Genomic DNA, 27,123 nt, shown 5'->3' with positions numbered 1-27,123 from the left:
AATACCTCACTCTTTACGCTAAAGTTTGACTCTTTGCCACAATTCTACTTTTTAAAACAATTAAAAGCTTTGCCCCAATAATAAAATTTGGCAAATAAAATTTGCCCCCCCCCACTTCATTACTTATTAATTGGTCTCATTACTTGCACTCCCTTCTAGCTCAACTTTGCACCTCACTGCGTTACCAAGTCACCTGAGGCTAACACAGGTTGAGCAGGATTCTCTCCCACCCCAGTCCATTAAGGAGCGACCCAGCTCAATAGTATCCGAAACTCTAAAAAATGGAATTTTGATACCAATAGTTACATCAAAATAATCGTATTTTAATGTTGATTTTAAATATATAAGTTTCATCAAGATCAGTAATACCCATCAAAAGTTACGAGCCTGAGAAAATTTGCCTCATTTTAGAAAACAGGGGGAAACACCCCCTAAAAGTCATACAATCTTAACGAAAATTACACCATCAGATTCAGCGTATCAGAGAACCTTATTGTAGAAGCTCCTATCTACGAAAATGTGGAATTTCGTATTTTTTGCCAGAAGACAGATCACGGATGCGTGTTTATTTGTTTTTTGTCGTTTTCTTTCTCAGGGGTGATCGTATCGACTGAGTGGTCCCAGAATCTCGCGAGAGGTCTCATTCTAACGGAAATTAAAAGTTCTAGTCCCCTTTTTAAGTGACCAAAAAAATTGGAGGGCACCTAGGCCCCCTCCCACGCTCATTTTTTCCCAAAAGTCACCGAATCAAAATTCTGATATAGCCAATTTATTCACCATAGTCAAAAACCTAATAATTATGTCTTTAGGGACGACTTACTCCCCCGCAGTCCCTGTGGGAGGGACTGCAAGTTACAAACTTTGACCTGTGTTTACATATAGTAATGGTTACTGGGAAGTGTACAGACGTTTTAAGGGGGACTTTTTGTTTAGGGGGGAGATTTGAGGGGGGGCTACGTGGGAGGATATTTGCATGGAGAAACTTGTCATGGGGGAAGAGAATTTCAATGAAGGGGGCGCAGGATTTTCTAGCATTATTTGAAAAAAAACAATGAAAAAATAAATATGAAAAGTTTTTTTCTACTGAAAGTAAGGAGCAGCATTAAAACTTAAAACGAACAAAAAATATTACGCATATGAGGGGCTTACCTCCTCGTTATACCTCACTCTTCACGCTAAAGTATTTTTAGTAATTTCAACTATTTATTCTACGGCCTTTGTGATTCAGAGCTCATTCTTAAGGAATTGGGACAAAATTTAAGCTTTAGGGTAAAGAGCGAGGTATCGACGAGGGTTGAACCCCCTCATACACGCAATAGAAACATACGAATATAGAAGTTCGTTACGTAAATTAACTCGTAAGTTACGTATATATTTTACCAATAAAAACGTTTGTAAAAAATTAAACGTTCTAGTTGCTTTTTTAAGTAATTTAAAAATTGAAGGGCAACTAGGCCTCCTCCCTCGCTCCTTTTTTCTCAAATCTTCCGATTAATTGCAATTAATTAATATGCAAATTTCGTTTTAATTATTTATGTGCGGAGAGCCAAGATCAAAACATGCATTAATTCAAAAAGTCCATAAATTAAATAAAAAAAAAACAAGTTTTTTTTTAAATGAAAGTAAGGAGCAACATTAAAACTTAAATGAGCAGAAATTACTCCGTATATGAAAGGGACTTTTCCTCCTCAGCGCCCCGCTCTTTACGCTAAAGTTTCTTACTGTTTTAAAAATAGAGTTAAGAGAAAGAGTCAAACTTTAGCGTAAAGAGCTAAATATTAATATATTAATTAATATATTAACAATTAGCAATATTAATATGTTAATAATTAATTATCAAATAATAATTAAATAACTGAATTAAAATAAATATTAATTTGGAACCTAGTAGGAACTGTAATGGATCCCTCTTTTTATTGCGTTTGTCAAATATTAAAAATGAGGATCGATTAATAAAAAGGAATATCTGCTTTAAGTATAAAACAAAGTTTAAGCTTAAAACAAGCTATAGTTTCAAAGCTACCCAATTATTTTTCTCCAAATTTTTGGCTTCTAACTTCTTGCCCCCCCCCCCCTAAGCGATGCCACTGGTTGTTTACATGCCAGTCCTTTGTATACTCCAATTCAACATGTCTAGGGCGAGGGTAGGAAGGTTTGTTGTCTTTCTTGTCAATTTTGCCGACTGGTTTGTATTTAATCTATAGTTCGCATAATGTTTAATCTATGTTTCTTACACTGTAACCTGGAAAAGAATTGCTTGCTGTATTATTCTACAGCAAGAAGCATTCGCACAACCAATTTACGTGCCAAAAAACGTCCAAACCAAAACGTCCAACCAAAAAACGTCCCCTAAAAACGTGCTGTGAACAGTTTTTGATGCGTTGATGGGATTGGATCACAAACTTTGATTTTGTCAGAAAATCTGAGTTTAATTAGATGCCCTTTTTGTTATTTTTTGCTGTATCTCAGCCTGAAGATGAATCCTGCGACCAAGATGTATTTGATTTCTAGAGGATTAAAGCCTTTCTCGAAAAATATTTTTAATTTTTTGGAAAGACTTTCATAGCCAACGTCTATTTTAGACCATAAACCTTGTCCAATAGTGTGCTGGGAATTTCCTAGGAGGGTTTGAAAAAATCGGAAGGAGGAAGACCGCGCGTAGCTGTGTAGACCTCGGTGATGCAGTGAGTTGTTATTAGTATGCTGGCTCCGGAATACAGGATTCGTTGTTGATTTCATAAGCCAGAACATTTACTAGAATGATTCTGATGATACGGCAGAGTTCAATAAAAAAATGGGTGCTATTCCTCAAAAGAGTAGGCTTTAGAAAATGGAATCGCTCCTGAAAACTTTTGTTCAGTTGTCCATGCACCTCAGCTATTCTGTTGTTCTTCTGACTCTAGCAACATAGTCCACTTCTTACCCTCCCTTATGGTATTTGTATAAAAATAAAGAAAAAAAAGACGGTGTGAAAGTTTTACTCAAGCAGTTCGCGGTAACAAACTGTAAGTAAGGAGCGACCCTGCTCAATAGTAACCGACACTCTAAAAAACGGAAATTTCATACCAATAGATATATAAAAAGAGTTGGACTTTTATGCTGATTTCAAATATATAAGTTTCAACAATTTTAGTCTAACCCATCAAAAGTTACGAGCCCGTGAAAATTTGACTTTTTTCGAGAACAGGGAAAACACCTCCTAAATGTCATAGTATCTTAATGAAAATCAAACCATCAGATTCACCGTGTCAGAGAACCTTATTGAAGAGGTTTAAAGCTCCTTTCTGCAAAAGTGTAGAATTTTGTATTTTTTTTTTTGCCAGAAGAAAGATCACGGATGCGTGATTTTCAATGAAGGGGGTGACGGATTTCTCAACATTATTTAAAAAACTAAAAAAAAAAACAATTTTCTTGAACTGAAAATAAGAAACAACATCAAAACTTAAAATGAACTGAAATTAATGTACATATGAGGGAGTTGTTTTAGTACTTTGATAAGAGCAATTTATTCTAATTAAAGCCTTTGTGATTTAGGGGTCGTTCTTAAAGAATTGGAACAAAATTTGAACTTTATCGTAAAGAGTGAGGTATTGACGAGGGGATGAACACCCTCATATACGTAATCAGAATATACAAATATAGAAAAGCTCGTTACATAAGTTAGTTAGTAAGTTACGTATATTTATTACTAATAAAAGCGATTGTAAATAAAATTAAAAGTTCTAGTTCCCTATTTAAGAGCAAAAAAACTGGACAGCAGCTAGGCCCCCTTCCCCACCCATTTTTCTCAAAATACTGCGATCAAAATTTTGAGTAGGCCATTTAGCCAAAAGTAAACTTAATATGCAAATTTCGTTTTAATTATTCATGTACGGTGAGCCAAAATCAAAACCTGCATTAAAAAAACGTTCAGAAATTAAATAAAAACAAGTCTTTTTAACTGAAAGCAAGGAGCGACATTAAAACTTAAAACGAAGAGAAATTATTCTATAAATGAAAGGGGCTGTCCCCTCCTCAACGCCTCGTTCTTTACGCTAAAGTATGACTCTTTCTCACAACTCTATTTTTTAAAACATTGAAAAACTTGTAAAGAGCGGGACGTTGAGGAGGGGATAGCCCCTTTTATATACGGAATATTTTTGTACGTTTCAAGTTTTAATGTCGCTCCTTACTTTCAGTTTAAAAAAATCTTGTTTTTTTATTTAATATCAGAAAGGACTGAGGACCTTATGAGAATGAATTTATTTTGAAGAAGGGATCTTTTTTCAGCAAAGGAGAATATAGAAAAAGGAAATATGTTGTGTTAAAAAAATCATCAGTTTTTAGATAATTTCTTAATACTTATTTATGATCAGTTGGTCTGCTGACTTAACATTTCTATTTTCTGGGGGTAATTTCCCGGGGGAAGAGGTATTTTCCACGAGGGAGGGGAATATTTTCCAAGGGGGGATTATCTACGAGGAGTATTTTCCGAGGGGTATTCTATGGGGAGTGGGTATTTTCTGGGTGGTAAACACCTAGAACCTGCATACAAGATTTCCTAAGAAGGGGCCTGAAACGTAAGAATGATATTTCAGGTCCCCATGTTCATATTTTTAATTGAAGATCTCCCCCCCTTCTTCATTTTTGCCGGTAAGCCTAGAACAGAAAGTTACCTGGTCATTGCAATAAACAAAATAATAAAACAGTTGATAAATCTACATCTTATAAATAAATTTATATAAGAACTATCCCACAATGCCCTATAATTTGTAATGTTCCTCATGCTGATCCTGAGCAATCAGCCCAGCCAACTAATAGTATCACATAAATTTATATCTTACTTCCCAGTTCCCACTTAGAAATGTTGCTGCGACAGTAGGGATAATCTAAAATATAAAAAAAAAACGACGTGAAATTTAAGAGTAAATTGTGTATTTGACATAATCTCACAAAGGATCGATGAAGGCGAAACTTAAGAGTTGTAAACATTCGCTTATAAAACAATAAGATTGTTTATTTGAAAATCACAAAATTCAATTTGGACTCTTGACACGAATCTCCAAAGAAAAATAGTTTGAATCTTACTTGAAGTGACATAAAGCAGTTCCAAAGTGTAAGCACCAAGAATTCTGTCAAGAAAAAACTTAATTCTTTAAAAGCTTTGACAAGGCCATTGTAAAGTCCTATTGTACTAAATAAACCGCTGGGCAATAATATTTTGGATTTCAAAAACACTAATTGACATAATTGTCCCAAAAGATAAGAAAACACAAAAATTTATCGAAGACACTTTATCTCTCGTACTTTAATTGACAGCTCTTCACTGCCATTTCCGCAAAGGAGAAATCAGAGCCCAGCCAGGGGCCCCGATTAAAGAAAATCTAAAGGCAAAGAACATCTTATTTCTTTTAAAATAAAGGCACAAAGAAAAATTAACCTAAGCGGATGGGAGTAATATTTTTCAATAAAACCACACAAAAATGAAATTTTGAAAATATGTATTAGGGATAATTTACTCCCTTACCCCCACTCCCAATTGGTGCCTCTGAACCCAATCCTCCAGTATGCCGGTGTTTTTAAGTTAGGACAGTTGCGCTGTATTTATTATCCTATTTATACTATCACCAAACATAGTACAATCGATGAAAAGAAAGACAGTTTTTTCATGAATTTTTAATTTCGTTTTATTTTACACTGTAAATATTTTGTATATTTATACCGATAAATTATTCAGTACTATCAAAAATCGAGTTAATTGTAATGTGACTTTTCAAATATTCATAAGAAATGATTTGATAAGATATGCATATGAAATCATTCATAAATAAGAAATGTTTTTTTCCTAAAATTAAGGCTGCAAACGAATTTTCCTAAAGTTGTGACCTACTTTAAAAAACATTACACCAGATAATTTTAGTATGTCAATTTTAAGAAAATAAAAGTCATTCTTAAATAACTGGAACAAAAGTCAAACTTTAGCATGAAACATTGAGGAGGGTGTGGAAATTATTGCGTAATTAAGGGGTTCCACCCTCCTCAATGCCTCACTCTTTGTGCTAAGGTTTGACTTTTTAATTATTTGACTTTCTAATTATTTAAGACCGACTCTTGAAGCAGAGTGACCGTTAAATTATAATAATAAGCCTTTTTAAAAAGTTATAAGAAAATTTTAGCGTAAAGAGTGGGGTATTGAACAGAGGGCAATTCTCCTCAATTACGTAAAAATTTCTGTGCAAGTCTTAATTTTGTTCCATACTTTCAGTTGAAAAAATACTTGTTTTTATTGTTTTTTTAAGGATTAAGGCTAAACATCTTCCAGAACCACTGTGCATTTTTATTTTTAATTGTGTTCCTTACTTTCACCTGAAAAACTCTTTTTTTCGGATTTTCTTAAGGATAAAGGCCGAATAACTTCCGGAATGCGCATCAAATCGACGTTTTGATTTATTTTATTTTATTTTTTTTTTTATTTTTTTTTTTTATAGGGACAAGTAGCAAGGCTAGTTCTTTTTCTCCGTACTTTTTCTATTTCATCACTTGCTTTCAGTTAATGAGGACTTTTTTTTAATGAATTTTCTTAAGGATAAAGGCCGAACATCTTCCACAATGAGCATCAAATCGATGTTTTGGTTTTCTGGGTCTTTTTTTTTACAGGGACAAGTAGCAAGCCTAATTCTATTTATCTGTATTTTCTCTATTTTGATTCTTACTTTCGGTTGAATAGAAATTATTTGATTTTCTCATGGATACAGGCCAAATATCTTCCACAATGGGTATTAAATCGAAGTTCTTGTTTCTGGGTCCTTTTTTTACAGGCACAAGTAGTAAGCCTGATTCTATTTATCTGTATTTTTTCTATTTTGTTCCTTATTTCAGTTGAAAAAAAAGTTTTTCGAATTTTCTTAAGAGCCGAATATCTTCTACAATGGGCATCAAATCGACGTTCTGGTTTCTGGGCCTTTTTTACAGGGACAAGCAGCAAGCCTAATTCTATTTATCTGTACTTTTTCTAATTTGTTCCTTACTTTCAGCTGAAAAAAACCTTTTTCTTTAATTTTTAAGGATAAAGGCCGAATAACATCCGGAATGCGCATCAAATCGACGTTTTGTTTTCTATCTTTTTTTTTCTTTTTTTTACAGGGACTAGTAGCAAGCCTAGTTCTTTTCGTCCGTACTTTTTCTATTTCATCACTTGCTTTCAGTTATACTTTCAGTAAGGATACAGGCCAAATATCTTCCACAATGGGCATTAAATCGAAGTTTTTGTTTCTGGGTCCTTTTTCTACAGGGACAAGTAGGAAGCCTGATTCTATTTATCTGTATTTTTTTTCTATTTTGTTCCTTATTTTCAGTTGAAAAAACGTTTTTCGAATTTTCTTAAGGATAAGAGCCGAATATCTTCTACAATGGACATCAAATCGACGTTCTGGGTTTCTGGGCCTTTTTTACAGGGACATCAGCAAGCCTAATTCTATTTATCCGTACTTTTTCTATTTTGTTCCTTACTTTCAGCTGAAAAGAACTTTTTTTTGATTTTTCAAGGATAAAGGCCGAATAACTTCCGGAATGCGCATCAAATCGACGTTTTGATTTCTATTTTTTTTTTTTTTTTTTTTTTTTTTTTTTTTTTTTTTTACAGGGACAAGTAGCAAGCCTAGTTCTTTTTGTCCGTAATTTTTCTATTTAATCACTTGCTTTCAGTTATACTTGCTTTCAGTAAGGATACAGGCCAAATATCTTCCACAATGGGCATTAAATCGAAGTTTTTGTTTCTGGGTCCTTTTTTTACAGGGACAAGTAGCAAGCCTGATTCTATTTACCTGTATTTTTTTCTATTTTGTTCCTTATTTTCAGTTGAAAAAAACGTTTTTCGAATTTTCTTAAGGATAAGAGCCGAATATCTTCTACAATGGACATCAAATCAACGTTTTGTTTTCTATCTTTTTTTTTCTTTTTTTTACAGGGACTAGTAGCAAGCCTAGTTCTTTTCGTCCGTACTTTTTCCATTTCATCACTTGCTTTCAGTTATACTTGCTTTCAGTAAGGATACAGGCCAAATATCTTCCACAATGGGCATTAAATCGAAGTTTTTGTTTCTGGGTCCTTTTTCTACAGGGACAAGTAGCAAGCCTGATTCTATTTATCTGTATTTTTTTCTATTTTGTTCCTTATTTTCGGTTGAAAAAAATGTTTTTCGAATTTTCTTAAGGATAAGAGCCAAATATCTTCTACAATGGACATCAAATCGACGTTCTGGGTTTCTGGGCCTTTTTTACAGGGACATCAGCAAGCCTAATTCTATTTATCCGTACTTTTTCTATTTTGTTCCTTACTTTCAGCTGAAAAAAACTTTTTTTTTAATTTTTCAAGGATAAAGGCCGAATAACTTCCGGAATGCGCATCAAATCGACGTTTTGATTTCTATTTTTTTTATTTTTTTTTTACAGGGACAAGTAGCAAGCCTAGTTCTTTTTGTCCGTACTTTTTCTATTTAATCACTTGCTTTCAGTTATACTTGCTTTCAGTAAGGATACAGGCCAAATATCTTCCACAATGGGCATTAAATCGAAGTTTTTGTTTCTGGGTCCTTTTTCTACAGGGACAAGTAGCAAGCCTGATTCTATTTATCTGTATTTTTTTCTATTTTGTTCCTTATTTTCAGTTGAAGAAAACGTTTTGTTTTTTTTTATTGAAGTTTCGTAAATATAAAGGCCGAACATCTTCCACAATGGATAACAAATCGTGGTTTTGGTTTCTGGGTCCTTTTTTTACAGGGACAAGTAGCAAGCCTATTTCTATTTGTCCGTACTTTTAGGGTACATCTTTAAGAATGAGAATATTTATCAGCCAGTAACGAAAAATTAAAGACATGAGCACTTAAGAGCATTAAAAATTAAGGATTATTAGAATAAAATTCTAAAAATGTATAAAAGTAACTGAACTTATTTGGTATTTCGAATAAACAACAGCTACAAACTGTAGTAAGCCAAACTTTCCCCCCCTCTATTCCTGTTTCCCTTAATTATCCTTCTATTCCCAACAACTTGTTAGAATTTCAGCTTAATCTGCATTCTCATCACTTCTTTTCTTTGCAACTGTCAAAATTCCTTCAGCATTTTTGAAGGGAAAATGTTGAAAGCGTTAGCCAAGGTGATCATAGCCAATTCCAGTACTGAGGTAAGCGCTAACTTACGAATACATTTTTTATTGAAAGATATGAAAATATTTACGTCCTGCTACATAACACCTAGTCAAGGAAGGTATGAGGTTCGGACTCTCCAAATCACCAAAGATTCTTTAATTTCAATCTTCACCGATCATTGCCACCTGACAAAGCCTCCTCATAAATCCAAGTAAAACAACGGATGGAAAGGTGGTGTCTAAGAACTTGGGTGACATTTATTAGAAGAGATTGCGCGTGTTCTGAATTCCGTTCCGACAGGACCACCAACTGAGAACTGTGTAATTTAAGTAGTATCGATGACTTGTTAACCCTTCGCACCCAAATCAGGAAATGAACGGAAGTTACAAAGACTATAAGAGGTTAACTAGTGGCAATACTGTCGATTCGATGTAGCTGGGGATGAAAGTAAACAAACATAATATCTTTTCACTTGACAATCCGGAAACCAAATTAGGATTCCGAGACTACCAAAAAATAAATTCCTAATAATTTGGGCTACCATTGACAGTTTGACTTCCAGTAATCAATAATAAGAAAATAGTAATTACAAAAAATAATTCAACCAGTAAACTGTAATTTCAGTTGGATCAACGACTTGTGAAATCTAATCAGGAAGCAAAAGCAGCAACATTTGAAAGACAAGCAATAGTTATGAAGACTATGAGAGGTAAACTGATGACAAAACTGCTAGTTTAACTAATATAACGGGAAATATAATTGAATAGACATAATTCCTTTGCACGTAAGAACCTGGAATTTTTGTTAGGATTGGGAGTTCCAAGGCGAAAATATTTCTCACATTCTGGATTATCGTTGAGAATCTAACTTCGAGTAATTAATATTGCTATCACAACTAACAACTCACTTCAGCACCAAGACGCTTGGGGCCAACACAACTACGCGTGCTCCAACTATATATGTAAACTATACCTATTTACACCCTCGGCTTCATAATTGCCTTAAATCCTTGCTTACGATCTCCTCCCACCTAATTCGGGAACCATCTGCTTTCCAATTGGACCTAGTGAGGTTGGCCGAAAAGGACGATCTTTAGCAACCTCTCATCTTTCATCCGCAGAGCGTGTCCTAGCCATATCAACCTCTAATTGTTGACATATCAACCTCTAATAATTAACATATCTTTAATTGTTGCACTAAAAAGCTTACTGTTTGAAATACGGTCAGTCAGGCAGGTACCCAAAAGAAAATACAAAAAAAAAACAACAACATAAAATGAGCAATTTGAGTCGTCTCGATGGCTTGTAACCGTCACACATAAATCAGGAAGATGAAAGGAAGTTATAGGTACAGCAAGAGGTTAACTGATGGTAGAACTATTGTAAACCTTCTCTACTCCTTTTTGGTGTCGTGTATTTACTTTAACAATCATCTGGTATTGGTAAGCGTGTAGCCGAATCGTTCAGGGCTACGGGTTGACGTGGGAGAAGGTACAGGAAGAGTGTCTTTACTATAAATTATTCATCTATTCTACAACGTCTATATACATGTTTAAAAAAAAGAAAAAAAACACAAGACCAGAACCTGAGTGAAGTACTGCACAAGAGGAACTCACTTTAAACACTTAAGAGATCCGCTTATAAACCATTTCCAAGGTCCTTTGAATTTAGGTCTTTAGAAACTTGTTATTCTATATTCTGTTAAAACTTGGTTATTTATAAAATCATACACCCAGTATTCTACTTTTAAATTTTCAGAAGACAACACATCATAAAAGTAATAGGACCCAAATACCCATAAGGTTAGGTAAGAGCCTCTCGTTCTAAAAATTCAATTCAAAAGTTTGCACTATAAATGCAGTCGACATAGTAAGGCATGAATTCGAATAAGCATAAAGCACTGTTGCTTGACAATCCAGAATATAAATTAGGATTGTAGAATTACCGACAGAAAAGAAGTTGACAGTCTGGATTATTCTTGACAATCTAGTAGCCGACAATCATATTGTTAAAGAAAATAATATTTATAATAAAAATTTCTTACACCCGAGAAGTGTGTAACATACGTCACATCACTTACTTGTCAACCATTCAGACCAAAATCAAGACGATGAACAGAAGCTAAAGCCGTCAAATTATTTGGTAAACTTGCCGTCAAGCCGTCAAAAACTTTGGTAAACTTGCCGTCAAGCCGTCAAACAAGTTCGTAAGCTTATATTATTCATTAAGAAAAATTGAAGAAAATACTCCTTGCCCTCGATTTTCTAAGTTTATCGCTCTCAGCTACTGTGGGCACTAATTCACGATATCACTAAAACTGTTGTACAGGCCTATACAAAGCCGTATCCATGAGAGGAGAGCTTAGGGGATTTGAGCCCCCTTTCCCCTGAAATCTTTGTCTGACTCATAAAAAACGTATCAAAATGAATATAAACAAATTTTTATGCGTTTTTGTGACACCCTCCCCCCCCAAAAATTATTTTGTAACCCCCTCCCCCCCCCCCCCCGAAAAATCCTGAATAAGGCCTTGGGCCTATATAACTGACTTTAGGTTCAAGTTATAGTTGGATCCAGCTTTCTTTTTCTGCATTTATGGGCTGGTTCCTTTCAAGAGTAACCAAAGAAATTTTCCCTCGGAGCTAAGATTCAGGCACAAAGAAACAGACAGTCTGCTAGTAGAATGTTTTTTTTTTTATTACTGATTTCTCAAAACAGAGTCAGTCATGTCTTAGAAAAAAGGCGGAGTTATATGTCTCTCCATAAATGGATTTTCAAATTTCTCCTCAATAGGTCTTGAGATTCAAGCCCTATCAGTTTAGTTTTCTCACACAGCGTTAACCAACTCAACGCATTAGTTAACCCGGTTTTCCAACAAGGCTATTTTTTTCTCGAAAAATTATAGATAATGCGATCGTCTTGAGAAAATTCGTCACAAAAATACCACGTTTTACCATGAAAGTATGAGACAGTGATCGCTCTTTTTATGCTTATAACAAAAATTACCTAATTTATTAGTATAATACAATATCTTTTAAAATAACTGCCGAATTTGGAGCTAAATTTTGCTTAATTTTCACCAGCGGGAGGAGGTAGCTAACCAGGCCCAGGAGACGTCAAATTTACGCGTGTGTGTGTATGTGTTGCCCCCCTCCCACATACACACTTTTTGCCTTGCCTAGATTTTGAAAAGTATCTTTTTCTGAAAAGCTTTCTTTGATATATTTTTTCTTATGCCCGTGCCACATCATAGTCACATCTATCGATAAAGAAGGTCAAATCTCATGAATGACAGGGCAACTTTCTTGATTTTATTGTCACACCTGTATTTAAAACATAAAAAATTAAAATTGCGAAAAATTAGTTTAAAGAGTTTGTACCAGCAGTAATTTGTATCCAACGAATGCTTTTGTCAGATTCATATCCCAGAGAGAAGAGCCACTGTTCTAAGTTTCCATCTTTTCTAGTTTTAAAAAGTATGCCTTAAATCTTGACTCTGATTGATCAGACCAAAAATTTATGCTTAAAAGTTGAACAATGTTCAACTCAAGAAATTACGAACGGCGAACGTAATAGGCGCTGTAGTAGTGCGTAATTCTGATTCAAGTTCGACTGTAATGTGGCCCGAGCATTAGTATTTCCATTGAAGGAAACTAAAAAGTTGACAGCCATAGATTTTGAAAATGTGTTTTGCATCCCCCCACCCTACCCGCTTTCCAACATTTCCGTGAATTGAAGCTACTGCAGCTACCCTCTCCCTGGTCCTTCTACGAGTGAATCTGCTACCTTCTGTGCAACCTTGTCTAATTATAAATATGCCTCAACAGTAGCAGCTTTCTAGCAAGTTCATGCCCCCTTAAACATTAACCGAGGTAGTTGCAAACACGAAGGGGGTAGTTAAAATCACACTATGGATCTACTTTCGGGTGTCAAAAATGATGGATTAAACTTGTAATTGATGTAAGGAAGCTCTTATATGCTTCAACAGTCGTTTTGATATACCCAGTCAAAATTTCGCTATTTGGGTTTTAAGATAATTAAAAATAATTTATCAATATTAATAACACTGGTTGAACAGGAAATGATTTGGGTTGAATTGATCCTGCAATTGAATTTTGGCTTAAACTGGTTCGCCCTTGTCAATTAAAGAAGAGTAATGAAGAATGTACTGAAACTGTGCTTACATTTATTGTTTTGAAAAATTAGTTAGACTAGTTAAAGTAACTTAAATTAAAGTAGTGACAATTATACTGAAGTTGTATTTATACTAATTTGCTTTGAGAAGTAATTATTAATTAGAGCAGTTTAAATTAGATTAAAATAGGGTAACCAAAAGTAACTATCAACTAGTTATTCTTAATTAAAAGTATATAGAAAAGTAACAAGTTTAATTCAACACAGAGTTTCCGAATATATGCATTCCAAAAGGAATCAAAACTATTGCTTGGTCAAAATTCACAAAAATTTGCTGATGGTTGAAGAAAAAATCCGAAAAGTGAAAAACAAACTGTTTTAATATTTGTAGTCATTCACCATTTGCACAAATACAGATTAGATTACGTTTATTGTAAAGTGTATCTGCTGAAAATTTTCAGGGAGACACTATCCATCATGTACTCAGGTAGTAGACAAGGATAAACCCAGAACCCTTTTTAATAGATCAGACAAATTTCTATGACTTGTTTAGTTTCTTATAGAGTTTAGCTACCGTGTTGACACGTATCTTCACTTCAAAAAAAAGTTCTTGTGTCAGTACCCAATACAAGTCAAACATTTTATTTAAGAGAGGAAGGGAGACTGAATTTCTATACATTACAATTTTCAGAAAATTACTATTTCCAATATTATAAAGTTTAGTACCTATTTTAGTCTTTCTAGTTCATATGAGAATTATTGGTTAGTCTTATGATCCAGATTATAATTATTTCCATCATCAAACAGTTCGTGGTAACGAACTGTAGTAAGGAGCGACCCGGATCAATAGTAACCGAAACTCTAAAAGATGGAATTCTGATACCAGTAGTTGCATCAAAAGAATTGAATTTTAATGCTGATTTTAAATATATAAGTTTCATCAAGATTAGTCTTACACATCAAAAGTTACGAGCCTGAGAAAATTTGCCTCATTTTAGAAAATAGGAGGAAACACCCCCTAAAAATCATAGAATCTTAACAAAAATCACACCATCAGATTTAGCGTGTCAGAGAACCTTAGTGTAGAAGTTTCAAGCTCCTATCTACAAAAATATGGAATTTTGCATTTTTTGCCAGAATACAGATCACGGATGCGGGTTTATTTGTTGTTTTTTTCCCCAAGGGTGATCGTATCGACTCGGTGGTGTCGCGAGAGGGCTCATTATAACAGAAATTCAAAGTTCTAGTGCCCTTTTTAAGTGACAAAAAATTGGAGGGTACCTAGGCCCCTCCCCCGGTCATTTCCCCCCGAAAGTCACCAGATCAAAATTCTGAGATAGCCATTCTATTCACCATAGTCGAAAAATCTAATAACTATGCCTTTGGGAACGACTTACTCCCCCGCAGTCCCCGTGGGAGGGGCTGCAAGTTACAAACTTTGACCTTTATTTACGTATAGTAATAGTTACTGGGAAGTGTACAGACGTTTTAGGGGGATTTTTTGGTTTAGGGGGGAGAGTTGGGGGGGGGGGGGTTACATGGAGGGATATTTCCATGAAGGAACTTCTCATGGGATAAGATAATTTCGAGGAAGGGGGCCATGATTTTCCAGCATTATTTGAAAAAAAAAACAATGAAAAAATAAATATGAAACGTTTTTTCTACTGAAAGTAAGGAGCAGTATTAAAACTTGAAACGAACAAAAACTAATACGCATATGAGGGGTTTACCTCCTCGCAATACCTCACTCTTTACGCTAAAGTATTTTTAGAAATTTTAACTATTTATTCATCGGCCTTTGTGATTCAGAGGTCATTCTTAAGGAATTAGGACAGACTTTAAGCCTTAGTGTAAAGAGCGAGGTATCAACGAGGGGGGAACGCTCCTTTTTTCTGAAAATCTTCCGATTAAAACTATGAGAAAGCTATTTAGCCAAAAAAATTAAATTAATATGCTAATTTGTTTTAATTATTTATGTGCGGAGAGCCAAGATCAAAACATGCAAAGTAGGGACCAACATTAAAACTTAAAGTGAACAGAAATTACTCCGTATATGAAAGGGGCTTTTTCTCCTCAACGCCCCACTCTTTACGCTAAAGTTTTTCTTATAAAAGTAAAGTTAAGACAAAGAGTCAAAAAACATTTTTTTTTAAATGAAAGTACGGAGCAACATTAAAACTTAAAACTAACAGAAATTACTCCGTATATGAAAGGGGCTTTTTCTCCTCGACACCTCGCTCTGTACGCTTAAGTTTTTCTTATAAAAGTAGAGTTAAGACAAAGAGTCAAACTTAAGCGTACAGAGCGAGGTGTCGAGGAGAACAAGCCCCTTTCATATACGGAGTAATATCTGTTCGTTTTAAGTTTTAATGTTGCTCCGTACTTTCATTTAAAAAAAAATGTTTTTTCATTCGATTGACATTAAAAGCCGAACATGTAAGATGATTTGACTTTTTGACCAGGTAAGTGTGTAAAAGGGCTATACCAAGAGGAATTGTCCGGTTTGGACCCTAAATACCCTTGCCCCCCTCCCCCCGAAATATTTGTTTGACTTACAAAAAAACTAATATATATATATATATATATATATATATATATATATATATATATATATATATATATATATATATATATATATATATATATATATATATATATATATATATATATATATATATATAAAAGTTGTTGCTTTTAGTGATTTTTTTTTACTCCCCCAAAACGTAAATACCCCTCCAGACCCAGATCGAAACCCTGGATGCGGCCCTAGGATTTAGAATTTGTTTTCAAAGAGGAAACGCCTCAACAGACTACGTGGAAATTGGCAAGTTACATGGAAACAAAAGAAAATAGAAGATAATTACAAAAATTGGGAGTTTCAGAGGGGACTTCAGTCTATTCGTCTGCTAGCCACCCTCATTTTAATTAATTATCATAGTTTTACCGTATATATTCTATATTTTTAGGCCTAGATTGTATTAATTCATGGTCTACAGAGATATATGCTACAATGTAGATACAGACTGTGCCATATATTCCACAATCTACCAGTTCAATAGCTACAAAAAGCACTTTTTCCTTTTACGCTTTGTTTAGTGAATTACAGTTAATAATCGGTTCATTCACCTGAAAGACGTCATTCTTCAATTTTCTGAAAGATAAACGGATCCCTGGATGCTCACCCCTCGTGACTACGCCCCATAGTTACCAGGAAAGAAACCTTTAGAATAAATAGGAAATATTATGTCCCTTTTTTTTACTTCTATATCGGTATGTACAGTAAATTGATAAGTAAACCACTTATCAAGTTTGTTACTTATTTATTGAAAAAGATGATAATATTGTAATCTAAGGACCTTCTAGTTTCGAGAGAGACCTAGCCACTAATCTCATTTAAGCTCTTAATTTATTTTTGAAAATCATAATTGTTGGAAAAAGAAAAATGGGTTGCATCTAAATCAGTCGTGTCAATTGGGGGGGGGGGGAACCAGACTTCATTTCATTTTCCTTAAGTACCAAAAGCGAACTCCATGTGAGAGGGAACAGCTCAGCCAAATGAACACAGTCCACTTTTTACCATATTTTGATGCGAAAATCAGTTTATTTCGCGTAATTTATGCATTCCTAAAACAATTAAAAGGCATCCTCCTCCCAATCATGCCTGTTTTGCGAAACCCAAAAAACTTGCTAGTCCCTCTCTTCTCTAGAAAATTCTTCTCTAGGCATAGTTACGAGCTAATCAATGACACCACTTACCTCCCAGTTTTGGTAATAATCATTTCTGTTCCTAGGTCATGAAATTTATCCCATAGTTCTTTGGTTTCAAGATGGCATTCAATTGCCAATAGTTCATCACAGGTGCATTTTGGGACTAGTTTCGAACTAGGAATTTTTTTCCTGTCCTTTCCACTACTTATATGTACTTCTTCCACTGCTGCTGGCTCAGGACTAATTGAGGCAACGGTTGATGAAACTGGAGAAGGTTGGGGCGAGGGTGTAAGTGTTTCTTGTTTTACTTCTTTTTCAGGGCTAGGGGCGAAACGAATCGATTCTGTATCAGAGCAATCTTCGATGTCAACATCGTAATCATTAAACGAATCTGCCAGTGGATCCTGATCATTTATATCAGTTAGACCTATGAAAAAAGAAACATAATATATATATATATATATATATATATATATATATATATATATATATATATATATATATATATATATATATATATATATATATATATATATATATATGCTATAAATACAAAAGTGATATAAAAATAAAATTGTTTCAAAAATACTTTTAGCAAAGAGTCTCGAGTAGACCTTCACAATAAAGGTATTAATAAAGTAACATATCACAAACTTAGTTCAAAGAACTAAGATTGTTCCCTGGGGCTTTTTGGATCACCCTGGGTAACAACTAGGATCTTACGATAAAATGGGAAAGAAGCTTTGAACTTCTATCATTTAGCCCATTTTTAATATTGACGTACGAAAAACAACAAAAACCAATACAATTTTAGCTCCCTGGAGCTATCTTAGGTCTATTCATAACTGGAAACTAAGATTATTAAGATATTTCTTTTGCTTGTTTAAAATTATAAAATTTTTGGAGCAGTATCACATTTCCGTCAACGTTGCCAACCATAACATAAGTCAAACCATAAATAAATAAGTAAAACTAAATGCCTAAATTTGAAAAAAAAAAATATCCATGAAAATCCCGACATTAACAAAACCTGTAATTCCCAAAGACAACGGCACCTTCAAACAAAAGTTACATCTTCTGGCAGATTTTGGGTAATTTTTTAGCTTATTTTGCTGTTTTTTCACCTCAATTTCTTTTTTTTAATATGGCACCTGCTACTACAAAAAACATTAACAGTTACACACAGAGGCTTTTTTCATTAAGAATTAAGTACTCGACTTTTATTCTAAGATTTATGGGGTTATGTGAGTTTTTGTTTTCACTGTGCTTAGTGCTTTAAAAGTAGTATGAAGGCTCGAGAAAACAAACATTTTATGGAAATTCTGCTGAACATGAAACCTGTAGACTTGTACCATTGATCTTCACCATGGGATAAGAAGGTAACACAAGCATACAAATTCTCTCGGCTATATGATGGACCACCACTTATGGTACCTAAGTATTATTTGGGATGCTGCTTATGGGTTATCTATATCTTTAAAAAACAAGTTTTTACACAAATTTGTGCGTGTCTTGTAAATGCCAGAACCGTGGATCTTAGCTCTACACCTTATCAACAATGATGGGGGCCATAATATAACACGTTGACAACGCGGGATGTGGATTGTTGAGTTTTTAGCAAGAACATGTTTTCTCGATGCAAATCTCTATCAACTGACAGAAAACATTTTTGACTTTTGTAAACAAGCATAAACTGCAGTCAAAGATAAACTCCGTTGGTATCAATGCTGATCCCCCTCCGTCATGAACAGAAACATTCATCAACAACAAGGTAACGTCAAGACTAATAAAGTGCATCAACAGAAGACATCAGTCGTACTTTCAGATAAAACTGATGTCCAGCCATAACACAGTCTGGACAGCCAAGAAGGAAAGTCCTAAAGCACTGATGCATCCTGATCAGAGGTATCTTTTCGGGGGGCGAGGAGGGTCAAGAAAAGAGTGGCAGTTGTTTCTAATAATTTGGAGAAAAAACTATTATATAGTCCCATGCCCCTTGACTACCCGGATATGTACCCCTCTTTCTTCAATGATCCTGATGAATGCAATTGCTTCAAGGCGAAGAAGAATTTAAGAATTTCAAAATATTTGGTGTTTTTTCTTAATATTTGACAAAAATTGGTGTTTCTGTCTTCATGTACTCATCTAAGGGATACAGAAATCGTTTTAAACTTCGAGGTATAAGGTTTAGAAATGTATAAATTTGTTGAAAATGACATTTGCATATAAAATTTGCCTTCTTTGGCTCTAAGAAGTTTTCATTTTTATAATTTGCTTTATGACTGTTTTCCCTGCTTGCATAATAAAAACTGGTCACTATCATACAGTGAAACAACTCCCAATCTATCTAAAGAATTTATTCTCCCTCCCGAAACTTTATATTTTGCAACTTAGCGTCTGTCAAGTGCTTCAAACTAGTAACTGTGAAATCTGGTTATAGTGTCGAAAAGAAAAATCCCCAGGGCCATTTAGCTCCTTTTTAGCTGACTTTGAACTATTACATACTTGTCCTTTCAAGGACTATAAAATTCAGGGAAGAATAAGGAAACCAGAATTTTGTCCTTAGTAGACCTACCAGCTTTAAGTCAACTAGAATATTTAAGCTGCTGATATTGTCTTAAGGGGACATAAGCCTACTTTATGCAGATAAGATTTTGCTTTAAAATTATTCTTGAAAACAGAATAAAGATGAATTATAAATTAAATTTTCAGGTTTTTCAGCAATTATCCCACAAAATAGGAGACTAATTTTCTTTGATACTTTTTACTTTCTTAATGAAGTCAGCAGACAATACGCTGTGTGAGGCGCTAAGCCTACAAATTAATTAATTGAAAATTGCCTCCTTCCATTTAAGGAAGGATATATTGAACAATATGGATCAAATTTAAAATGAGAAATAAATGATATTAAACAGAGCTGTCTTTAAAAAAAAAGTAATAAAGCATTTATAAATTATTAAACTCGCCGCGAGTCGAAAGAGAATGCAACAATTATGGCCATATTTTCTGCTCCATCAGCAATTAGCAACCGAGCCTTTTGTGACTTGAAATTATGCGGCAACGGATGATTCTCAAAAATGTTTCAAACTGAATTATTTAGTTATTTCTGTTGTAGGCTACACGCAAGCCACTCGAAAGTCTATAAAAATAGAAGAAATCACGGGGAAATTTTAAGGTACCCAGGATATAAGACAACATTTTTGCACCCCATAGACCCGTCTTACGTCTATTTATATCTGAAGACCATAATTTATTTATTTTTTTAAGCTGTTCAAAGGTTATGAAGTTTTTAGGGTAGTACCACATTTCCGTCAGTGTTGCCACATTTAACCATGAAAATAAATCGTTAATCTAATTAGTCAATTTGGAGAAATAATTTCAGCTGTCAAAATTCAAATATTAAGGTACATATCCACTGCGCTCTTATTTCTCTGCTCTCTTACGATATTAATAAATCAATGTAACATACCATTTTGAAATCGTTCCATAGTTGAGATTCAGCTCCATCCATGTACCAAATTATATTTTTGAAATTTGGTGTGTATTGTTTTATATACTTGAATATGGGCTGAAAATAGTTGAAAGCGGGACAATTTTCCTATTTTATTAGTAAGTTTAAACCCTTCTCCAAGACAAATTGTAAGTAACATCGTAATTGTAGCTCGGTGAATATACAGTTCTGACAATAAATAAATTAACTATATAAGTATTTTGCATTTTGGAGGCAAATTAGAGTAGCAAGCTTGCCACAAAATCCCTTGTAGCAGTGTGAACATGAACCTTAACTATATGTTAACTATAACTAATTATATATAGTTACCTATAACTATATGAACCTTAACTTATATACTCCCGAAGACAACTGCACCTTCAAATGGAAGCTGCACTATTTGAAACTATTGGGTGATGTATGACTTTATCTTTTTACGGGTTATCTTACGCTACTGCCAAAACTGCTTAGTAATTAAATTCTTGACTTTCCTTAACTTTTAAAGACAAACAAGGTTGTGTAAGCTTATACTTAACCAATTCTAACAATTAGGTTTCAATTTGCCTTGGTATTTTAAAGCATTCAGAATGCAAGATGCAATGTCTGATTTTAAGAATTATAATTTCCGATGACCTAGTTAAAAGACTTCAACACAGCTGGTGAACCATTAATGTATTGACTGCAATTGAAGCATGAACTTGAAACGACAATTTCTGAAAGAGGACACAAAACTGTGCCAAAAAAACCCCTCATCAATTCCTGTTTTTTTTACATTGATTATGCTGTTACAAACATACTTACATATATATGATATATATATATATATATATATATATATATATATATATATATATATATATATATATATATATATATATATATATATCATGAAAAGAGAAATCACCAATGCAACAGCACAAACACACACAAAAAAAAAGAGAGAGACAGAAGGAGAAAAGGAAGACTGTTTTCCTACATTAGTTACATTCACACAATCAACCATAAAGAATAATCCATGGACAGGCAGTCGTGTCGTCAATAAGTATAAGTCGTCATTTACCAAATATTAAAAACAGTAAAAAAAAATGCAGCAAAATTGAATATACGTCATATTTCTAAAAAAAAAATACCTGGGCATGCGGTACTTCAGGTTTAAGCGATGGGACTGAAAAACAAGGTAACAAATGACTTCCCCCCTCCCTGAAGACCATAAGTATGCAAGATAATACTCATGGTCTTTAGGGAATTCTGACACTTTTCTTACATTTTTTCAAATATAGCAGCCACCAGGGACGTGAAAAGGGGGGGGGATACTTAGGATCCATAGATTAACACCCGCCCTATATTTAAAAAGATGCCTTTCTTGAATTTCCATTGCAAAATGCGAGTTTTATATATTTGTATTAAAAACTCAAAAAAATAATAAAATTGCCTCCCTTATATTTTGTAAAATACGACTCGCTCTCCCTCCAATCATTCTTGTGAGACGCCACTGGCACCCTTTTTAAATTGCCTTGTAGGCTTACCTTATATGGGAAGCTACTGTGGACACACATGGGGCAGCACTAGTCGCTCCGTCGGCCTAACTAAAGCTCAGTCCCGTTTATAAGCCATTTGAGTTTGAAATTATTCTGCACACCTTATTAATATTTATTAATTTAATTATTTTATTAATATATTTATTAATATTATTATTTATATAATAATATAATATATTTTTTTTTCATAATATATTTTTCATAATATAATCCATAATGACAATAAATTTATTTTATTTCAATTAATATAAAATTAATAGTTTAATTATTCAATATAACTTATGAACCGGCTGTGTATTTTTCCGCCTTGCAGTAATGATTGTCAATATTTTAAATATACGAAATATTCATTGAACCCGCAGATCTTATATGCGTCTTGTTAAAGCGAGGAGGTAGCACATTGGTATCTATATCTCTTGATCTTTGCAAACAGACAAAGCAGAGAAGAATAAACAGAGGGGTATAGACAAGGAGAGTGGAGATGGACCACATATTCCAGAATATGAATCAGGTATCAAACTTGGACTAGGTATGAAATTAGCATAGTGCTTTACCAAAAAAGAAGAAAAACAGATTCCAGAGTTGAAAAGACAGAATAGTCTTTTGTTTATTTAACACGTACAAAGTAACTGCCTGTTACCAAAAAAATGTATCGCATTACACAATTGGTAAATATTATTGATCAGTCGATTATTATAGTTTTTATCACTTTTGTCATAGGCATATAAATAATTTTCTTTCAGAGGAAGGGGGTACAAAAAGTGTAAAAAAATTATAGCCTATACGTTTTTATTATGTAATTTTGTTATGAGTTGGACATAAATTTTGAGAGAGGATTCAACACGGGCAGCCCCCCCTAGATACGTTCTTGGTCTTATTACTTTTATAATTTTTAGCTATTGCCAATTTTTAATTACTATTTTTATGACTATTTTGTAATTTTTATCATTTATTATCTAATAACTTCAGTATCTTCAATTATCATTTACTATGCCTAACATCAAATTGGTAATTGTTATTATTTAAAAATTATTACTTTAAGTTTGTTTGCTGTGAAAACGATTTAAGATCTTACCGAAAATCAGGCAATATCACAATGCACGGAATGGAGTTAAAATCTGTTGCTTGAGTGGCGTATTCTGCCGTGGTAATTTAAGATGTTTTATAGCGTATAGGTTTTATAGGGTATAGGACATATTTTATAGGGTATTAACTTACATTTTTTTCTCTTACTTACAATCAGACTAATTAAGCTATATGTACTGAGTCCATCTGTTTCAGAGTGCTTCAATTGCCAATATTAGGGCCTCAGCGTAGTTTTTATAGTTATTATATTTTCATAAAATTATGTCGTCTTTTTTTTATTCATAACAACAGTTTGAAAGTCATGGTTCTGATATGAAAGTTCACTTACTGTATCGCAAAGATCTAAATGAAAGTGTCTTATTAAGGCAGCTAATAACTAAAAAAATGTAAACAACCATAAACTCTGGCTGCCTGGCTTAGATTTATTTTGACTGATGAAGTACCAGGGATACATATTTACGGGGATATATGGAGGGCGGGACTTCTTTCAATTTTCTTATGAACATACAATAAAGATAATGTTAAAAAATCTAGAGGTGTTTTTCTTTTTAAATGAAAATGCCCAAAAAAATTATCCCTCAAAATCTAGGGGACAATTTCTCCCTCCCCTCTGGTCCTTATTTGGTACCCTTATCTAAAACCTTTTGACTTACCTTAACTGGATCAGATTTTTTAGTGATAAATTGATATAAATATAAAAACTAATAAATTAAAAAGATTAATAGAAATTAATAAATATAAAAATTAAATAAAGTATATAGATTGATATAAATCAAATATAATTTATACACTACTTAATAGATTTGTATTAAAGCCAGTTCATCGTTTCTGCATTTAAACTTTGGTCTATTCATTTACATATTTTTATCTATGTGAGAAATTTTATGATCAGCGATTCGTGGAATATCTAATAACGAGCAAAAGTTCCGATAATATCCAAATAAATAAAAAAAAACAGACTATTTACAAGACGGCATTAGACATTTAGGTAATATTCAGAAAAATGTATGGCGGCAAGGATTTTTTTCGCTCTTTTTAAAGCAAGATACAAAGCATTTCTTTAATCTAGAAGGCATTTTTTTCAACTGAAAATGAAATTACTAAAAATATTCTTTTCAAAATCTGGAAAGTAATCCTCCCTAATTGGTGTCATTGTTTAGCGCTTTTAGACTTGCCATCGCTGCGTTTGATTTTTTTTATAGAAAAATAATATAAATGTAATTCATTCTCTGATCTATTCTTTAATGTTAATACTATTTCTCAGTCTCTGTATCTATGCTTTGTTTTATATATTCTGGTATTTATACCTATTTAGAGGAATTTTACGATTAAATGATTTGTAGAATGGCTACCCCGCAAAAATTCCACGAATATTTTATTGAATATAAAGACAATTCAAAGTATGTTGAGATGATATTAGATATTAAGGTGATATTCAAAATCTGCATATGCCCCATAATTGGGATAAGGATTTTCTCGATTTCTTTGGGATTAACACAACCACAAATATTTTAAAAAAATGTAGGGGTGCAGAATCTAGGCTAGGGTTTTTCGATCTATAATGCAAATATAAAAAATATGCTCTTAAAAATGTAGGAGGTGGTTCCACCCTAATTGGCCTTACCTCAGCTGCCTTGAATTTTCCAGTAAAAAAACTGATGAAATATTATTCATAAACAGTTTTATACTTTCATGTTAAAGCCATTTCACTATTTCTGTATTTATACTTTGCTTTATTTAGTCCCATGCTTATACCTATTTCAAAAATATTCTGATTAAATGATTAATGGATTAGATAGCAAACTCACACAAGTTCAATCAATATTGAAATGAACATTAAAAAACTTAGTGCTTGTGAGATGGCAATAGATAACATGTGATATCTACAAGAATGCTTGGGGACGAAGGAAGATAATCCGCCATTACGCCGCTTTTACATTTTTGTGTTAAGATTTTTTAGTAACAAAATAATATAAATATGAATCCAGGGCCTTATCCAGGATTTATTTTTGTTTGGGGGGGGGTGACAAAAGATTTTTGTTCGGGGGAAGGGATTTACAAAAAAGTTTAAAAAACGCATCAGAAATTTGTTTATATTCGTTTTTATTATGTTTTTTACGAGTAGAACAAATGTTTCAGGGGGACCCCTCCCCCATGGATAGGGCCTTGTGCAAATCATACACTGCTTTATATTTTCATGTTAAAACTATTACATTGTTTCTGCTCTTAAATTGGCTATATTCATTTGTTAGTTTGTAGCTATTTGAGAAATTTTATGATCAAATGATTTATGGAATAGGAAGCTATCCCGCAGAAATTTCACTAATATTCAAATGAACATAAAGAAAATTCCAGGTATTTATGAGATGGAATTAGATATTTAGGCGATACCACAGTATTTACAGTAGGTCGTAAAGTGTAATGAGGGTATATCATAAAACAGCAGGTAATCTTTTCTTCATGGGTTTAGACCTGTATAAAGGTATTGAGCCAGCAATAATTGCTACAATTGAAAATCGGTGGGCTCCGGCCTTTCGCCATTCTTTTGTAAAAAGAAGATTTATCAGTTTTACAAAGATGACTTGTCCCACTCAACTGCAATCTTACACCTGGATGTTTATATCACAAATCGTTTAGCTACCTTTCTCCATAGGCCTGGCCGCCGAGCGTGCCATAATAGCTGCGATTGAGAAATCAGTGGCCCTAGGCCTATCACCATCCATTAGAAAGCAGGGTAACATTTATCAAATTTCCAAATATTTCATATTAACATCCATCCACTTTCGAAACTACTTCCTAACACCTGAATTTTCTATATACCTGCCCGCACACAGTTTCCAAAAGGTTGGTGGTCCCGAGGCGGGACTTGATTACATTTTCGCCAATAAGCGAGATCTCTCCCAAAAATGCGCATCAGATAATATGTCACAACGTCGCATAGGCGGTTCTTGACGCGGGAAGATTAGCAGTTTTAAATGACTTCTACACATGATTGTGAAGGCTCCAAATGACAACCGAAACGTATTTGGTTATACAGATGACATGCGAGATTTCTAAGAGATCCTGACGTGCGGTATGCCCATATGTGAATCAGGTTTTGCCGATTATAAAAGAATTGAGGATCCATTTGTAAAGAACTCCAAATGCTTCAGTAACAATAGTTGACGGGCCGATTGAATGCCAACATAACAACCTTACAAAATTGAACGATTCATCTGACCCACCTTATACCCTTCTTAGGGCCTAATTATCGTCATCATATAATCATCATTCATGGTGAATTACTTGCCAAAAACAGGACTCTATCAGAGATATTTGGCTCTATTCCATATAGCATGTCTTTAAATATTTAAACATGATTAGAAGGAAAATTTACCGTTTTGCCAAAAGAGTCGTTTAGGAAGAATAATGTGGGGACACCAATATAGTTAGAAAGGTATCTTTGGCTCAAATGTTGAAAGGAAAAACGGGGACTAAAGCCAGCCCAAAGAAGCTCTTTTGGGACAGAGGCACTAATTCACGAAAATGTTAGGGGTAAGATTTTTTTCAAATTTTTTAAAAGAAAATACAACAAAAGGCAGGTACTTACGAGTTATAGCAATTACATCCAAGAGGTCATATTAGGAATCCTTATGAAATTAAATAAGAAATCAAGTTTTTTCAATTGAAAGTAAGGAGCAACATTAAAACTTAAAACGAACAGAAATTATTCCGTATATGAAAGGGGCTGTCCCCTCCTCACCGTCCCGCTCTTTACGCTATAGTTTTTATTGTTTTAAAAAGTAGAACTGTGACAAAGAATCAAACTTTAGCGTAAAGAGCGGGACGTTGAGAAGGGGGCAGACCCTTTATATACGGAATAATTTCTGTTCCTTTTGAGTTTTAATGTCGCTCCTTACTTTCAGTTAAGAAAAATACATTTTAAAATATTAATTTCTGAATGTTTTTGAATTAATGTATGTTTTGATTTTGGCTCACCACATACGAATAATTAAAACTAAATTTGCACGTTAATTTATTTTTTGGCCAAAAGACTTTCTCATAGTT

At 33.7% G+C, this 27,123-nt stretch overlaps 1 protein-coding gene across 1 annotated transcript in view; it reads right to left on the bottom strand.

Annotated features, from left to right (window-relative positions):
- Nucleotides 1-25,881, bottom strand: part of LOC136028350 (T-box transcription factor TBX20-like) — a 78,341-nt gene extending 52,460 nt beyond the window's left edge. The window contains exons 1-2 of the mRNA XM_065706137.1: nucleotides 25,718-25,881; nucleotides 17,011-17,389 (exon numbers count right to left, since the gene is read on the bottom strand). Of these exons, the coding sequence (XP_065562209.1) occupies nucleotides 17,011-17,389; nucleotides 25,718-25,817 (479 nt within the window). The 5' untranslated portion in view covers nucleotides 25,818-25,881. The remainder of the gene's footprint in view (nucleotides 1-17,010; nucleotides 17,390-25,717) is intronic.
- Between the last annotated feature and the right edge of the window lie 1,242 nt (nucleotides 25,882-27,123).

This window comes from Artemia franciscana, chromosome 6 (assembly GCF_032884065.1).
Source record: "Artemia franciscana chromosome 6, ASM3288406v1, whole genome shotgun sequence".
In the NCBI taxonomy this organism is placed as follows: domain Eukaryota; kingdom Metazoa; phylum Arthropoda; class Branchiopoda; order Anostraca; family Artemiidae; genus Artemia; species Artemia franciscana.
This window is presented reverse-complemented; position numbering and strand designations above follow the sequence as displayed.